Genomic DNA, 4,208 nt, shown 5'->3' with positions numbered 1-4,208 from the left:
CTCCTAAATCACTCGTACGCACAACTTAAGAACAAATCTGTGTACCAACGGTTCTTGCATGAGGCCCAATGTTTCTACCTGTTGTTCAAATCACTTCCTGTTGTAAACATGGTTCTTCCTGACAGCTGTAGTTTTGTTGCTGCAGGTGTTAAAGGTGTGATCTGTGTCCACGCCTGGTTTCAGTGCAGCCTGAGGCTGTGCTGCTGCTCAGCTGACTGACAAACACCTGCAGCAGCTGGAAACATGCTGTTTCCATAGAGATACACCTCCATCACCAGATAATCAGACTGTGTGTGTGTGTGTAGGGGGGGTCACTTCCTGTAGCTCTGACATCACTTCCACTTCATCACATTAACCTTTGACCTTACACTACTGAAGTCCACCTCTGGGATTTAGGTTTTTAAACCAGAGTGGTTCCTCCTGCAGGAGACCACACACACACACACACACACACACACACACAGACACACACACACACACACACACACAGACACACACACACACACACACACACAGACACACACACACACACACACAGGATCAGGTTTAGGGATAAAGTCTGTCCTGTTCCTGCTGTGAGTTGTGAACTGAAGGTGTTCTGTGGCTGCTGTCCTTCAGGTGGGTTCTGTATGAGAAACCAAACTTTAAGGGGGAGAAGGTGGCTCTGGACGAGGGAGACATCGAGCTCACCTGTCCCTTCAGCCCACCTGAGGAGGAGGAGGAGGAGCAGAGACCAGCTGGCAGGTTCATCATCGGCTCTGTGCGCAGAGCAGTCAGGGTGAGACTGAAGCTTTTAGCTCCACCTGCTGGACAAACATCTCCTGTTCACTCAGTGGGAACAAATCCTTCAGTTTCTCCTGTAAACCTTTCATTATTTCATCTTTCTCTTATCAGTTCATGTTATAAAACCTTGTTTTATATCAGACAAATCTATTATTTTTCAAACCTTTGAACAGATTTAACTTAATGTTTATGAAGTTTTCAGATTAAAATCCTCCAAATCAAAGTTTTTCAAATCAATAAAATCAGTTTGTTAAAAATGTAATAATATATTTTTCTTTAATAATTAAACCTTTTAAAGTTTTATAGTTTGACTCTAACATGTTCTTATTGTTTTGTGCACATATTTTAGTAACATTTAGTTAAATGAAGCAAACGTGAGCTGGTCCATCAGAACAACAGGCTCCTCCTGAAGACTTCAGCTTCACACTAATGAACTAATAAAGTTTCTTCTCCCACACGTCTTTATCTGTTTGAACAGTTTAAAAACATGGTTTTATTTCAGATTATAATCCAGCCTAAAAGAGTTCTGATGAGGACTTAATTAGACTGGTGTTCAGAAGAGAAGAGTTTGTGTCTCTGTCCATCCTCAGGACTACAGCGTCCCTGAAATCTGTCTGTTCCCTGAGGAGAACGCTGAGGGGAAGAAGGTTGTGTTCAGGGACACGTCAGAAGATGCCAGGATCTTTGGGTTCCCCATCAGAGCCAACTCCATCATCGTTAATGCTGGGCTGTGAGTGAAGCTGCTTCAACACAACTGCTTCAAACCTGCTTTTACTCACGGGCGGTCTTTTACCTGCAGCTGGCTGGTTTTCTCTCAGCCCTTCTTCCAAGGTGTGCCACGGATCCTGGAGGTGGGGGGCTATGCTAACCCTGCAGCCTGGGGGGTGGAGCAGCCCTTTGTAGCTTCACTGCATCCTCTAAAAGTGGTGAGGTTTTRACTAAAGCAAAAACCTCCCAGTTTGAGCTGTTTTTATCTGAAACCAAGAGTCCTGACCAGTTTTCTTCTCTGCCAGGGAGAACCACGAGTGGAGAACCTGAGTGAACCAAAGGTGAGCTCAAACAGAACCATCAGAACTTTTAGTTCCTCCTGACTCTTCCTGTCTGTCCTCAGGTGGAGATCTATGAAAAGCCGTACTTTACTGGGAAAAGTCGAACCATCAGCACCAACATGAGGGACTTCATGAGCAGAAGCCACCAGCAGCAGAAGGTCTTCATGTTCAGTGTTGGTTCCCTTAAAGTTCTGGGAGGAATGTGAGTCGTGTGGTTCTGCTCACTTCCAAACTAATCCTGGTTCAGATTCAGACCTGCAGTCTGACCTGCTCTGTCTGCTTCTTCAGCTGGGTGGGCTACGAGAAGGAGGGCTTCCGAGGTCACCAGTACCTGCTGGAAGAGGGAGAGTACCACGACTGGAGGGTGTGGGGGGGCTGCAACTCTGAGCTGCGCTCAGTCAGGATCATCCGTGCAGTAAGTCCATGTTTCAACAAAGCAGGTTTAAATGTGACTCAGCAGCTTTTAATGTGACTCAGCAGGTTTAAATGTGACTCAGCAGCTTTTAATGTGACTCAGCAGGTTTTAATGTGACTCAGCAGCTTTTAATGTGACTCAGCAGCTTTTAATGTGACTCAGCAGCTTTTAATGTGACTCAGCAGCTTTTAATGTGACGCAGCAGCTTTTAATGTGACGCAGCAGCTTTTAATGTGACGCAGCAGCTTTTAATGTGACGCAGCAGTTTTTATTGTGATGCGGCAGTTTTTATTGTGACGCGGCAGTTTTTATTGTGACGCAGCAGTTTTTAATGTGACACAGCAGTCTGTATTGTGACACAGCAGTTTTTATTGTGACGCAGCAGTTTTTATTGTGACACAGCAGTTTTATTGTGACGCAGCAGTTTTTATTGTGACGCAGCAGTTTTTATTGTGACACAGCAGTCTGTATTGTGACACAGCAGTTTTTATTGTGACACAGCAGTTTTTATTGTGACACAGCAGTTTTATTGTGACGCAGCAGTTTTGACACCGTCACCTTTAACTCACTGGCTGGTGCCAGCGTGCTGGTGAGCTCATCTTGCTGCTGCTTTTCAGGACCTGTCAGACCCACAGATGGTGATGGTGGAGCAGCCGGAGGAAGAGGAAGGTGTGACAGAGGAGAACACCTTTGAGGTGACTGAAGCCATTCCTGATGTGGAGCCGTTTGGCTTCAAAACATCAACCCGCTCTATCCACGTGCTGAGTGGGGCGTAAGTTCTGTTTCTGCTGCTTCAGTCAAGGAGGTGCAGGTGTGTCAGAGCTGTCAGGTAACAGCTGCCCCTCTTCTTCCCAGGTGGGTAGCTTACTCCCATGTGGACTTCTCTGGGAACCAGTACATTTTGGAGAAAGGCTTTTACAACAGCTGTGCTGACTGGGGTTCACAGGACACTAAGATCTGCTCAGTCCAGCCGATCTTACTGGTGAGAACCAATCAGAACCTCAGAGGAACAGTCAGGGAGTTCTCAGGTAGTTTATCACTCTGTTGTGTTTCAGGCTTTAGCTGACAGCTCCAGCTGCACACATCAGGTGAGAGCTTTATTCTCTGCATCGAGCCCTTTTCATCTAATATTTATTTTTATATCGTAGCAGTCTGATGAAACAAAGGTTCTTTAAAAGAATGGACCGTACCATAAGGAACATTGGTTCCTGTTCTCAGAGGTAAACTGAAGCTCAAACTGTGTCTTCATCAGATCATCCTGTACTCTGAGCCGGACTTCCAGGGACAACAGGTTGTCCTTCAGCAGAACCAGGAGGTACTGACGGATGGCTTCATCACCAGGTCATGTCGAGTGGTGAGAGGAAGGTGAGCAGACTGAGAACATGTTCTTGTGTCTGATAGGAAGGAGATTTAATGCTGAGTCATGTTCTATGTTCCAGCTGGGTTCTATGTGAGAACCAACAGTTCTGTGGGAACACCTACGTCCTGTCTGAAGATGATTACCCCAGTCTGAGCAGCATGGGCTGTCCCAGCAGCTGCTGCATCCGCTCTGTGAAGCTGGTTCCCATGGTGAGGACCCCCGTGCTGTCTGTGGTTCTGAACCTCGTGTGTGTGATTCTAAACCGTGTGTGTGTGTGTGTGTGTGTGTGTGTGTGTGTGTGTGTGTGTGTGTGTGCAGATGTTCTCTGTTCCCTCCATCTCTCTGTTCAGCCTTGAAGGTCTGCAGGGTCGGGAGATCACCGCTGAGTCCGAGGTCCTCAGTCTGGTCCAGGAGGGCTTCAACAACCACATCCTGTCTGTCAGGGTCCACAGTGGCTGGTCAGTGTGTGTGTGTGTGTGTCTGTGTGTGTCTGGGTGGACGGGTTTTTCCTACAACGTGGAATATTTTTTCCAAAAAAAAGCAGCCAGGTGGGGTCCGAAGTGTATCGTGGGGACCACTGTCAGGTCCCCACGGGTCCAAA

The 4,208-nt window shown here is 46.9% G+C and overlaps 1 protein-coding gene across 1 annotated transcript in view; it reads left to right on the top strand.

The window, feature by feature from the left end:
• Positions 1–618: 618 nt before the first annotated feature.
• crybg2 (crystallin beta-gamma domain containing 2) overlaps positions 619–4,208 on the top strand; it is a gene marked incomplete at its 5' end in the record, with an annotated part of 6,567 nt that continues 2,977 nt past the window's right edge. Inside the window, 12 exon segments of the mRNA XM_014027530.1 lie at positions 619–778; positions 1,374–1,513; positions 1,583–1,709; positions 1,797–1,832; positions 1,895–2,034; positions 2,121–2,247; positions 2,865–3,019; positions 3,103–3,229; positions 3,303–3,335; positions 3,500–3,612; positions 3,687–3,816; positions 3,926–4,065. Of these exon segments, the coding sequence (XP_013882984.1) occupies positions 619–778; positions 1,374–1,513; positions 1,583–1,709; positions 1,797–1,832; positions 1,895–2,034; positions 2,121–2,247; positions 2,865–3,019; positions 3,103–3,229; positions 3,303–3,335; positions 3,500–3,612; positions 3,687–3,816; positions 3,926–4,065 (1,428 nt within the window).

This window comes from Austrofundulus limnaeus, unplaced genomic scaffold (genome assembly GCF_001266775.1).
Source record: "Austrofundulus limnaeus strain Quisiro unplaced genomic scaffold, Austrofundulus_limnaeus-1.0 Scaffold658, whole genome shotgun sequence".
NCBI classification, from domain to species: Eukaryota; Metazoa; Chordata; class Actinopteri; order Cyprinodontiformes; family Rivulidae; genus Austrofundulus; species Austrofundulus limnaeus.
The sequence above is the reverse complement of the archived record's forward strand: the minus strand, read 5'-3'. Positions and strand labels throughout refer to the sequence as shown.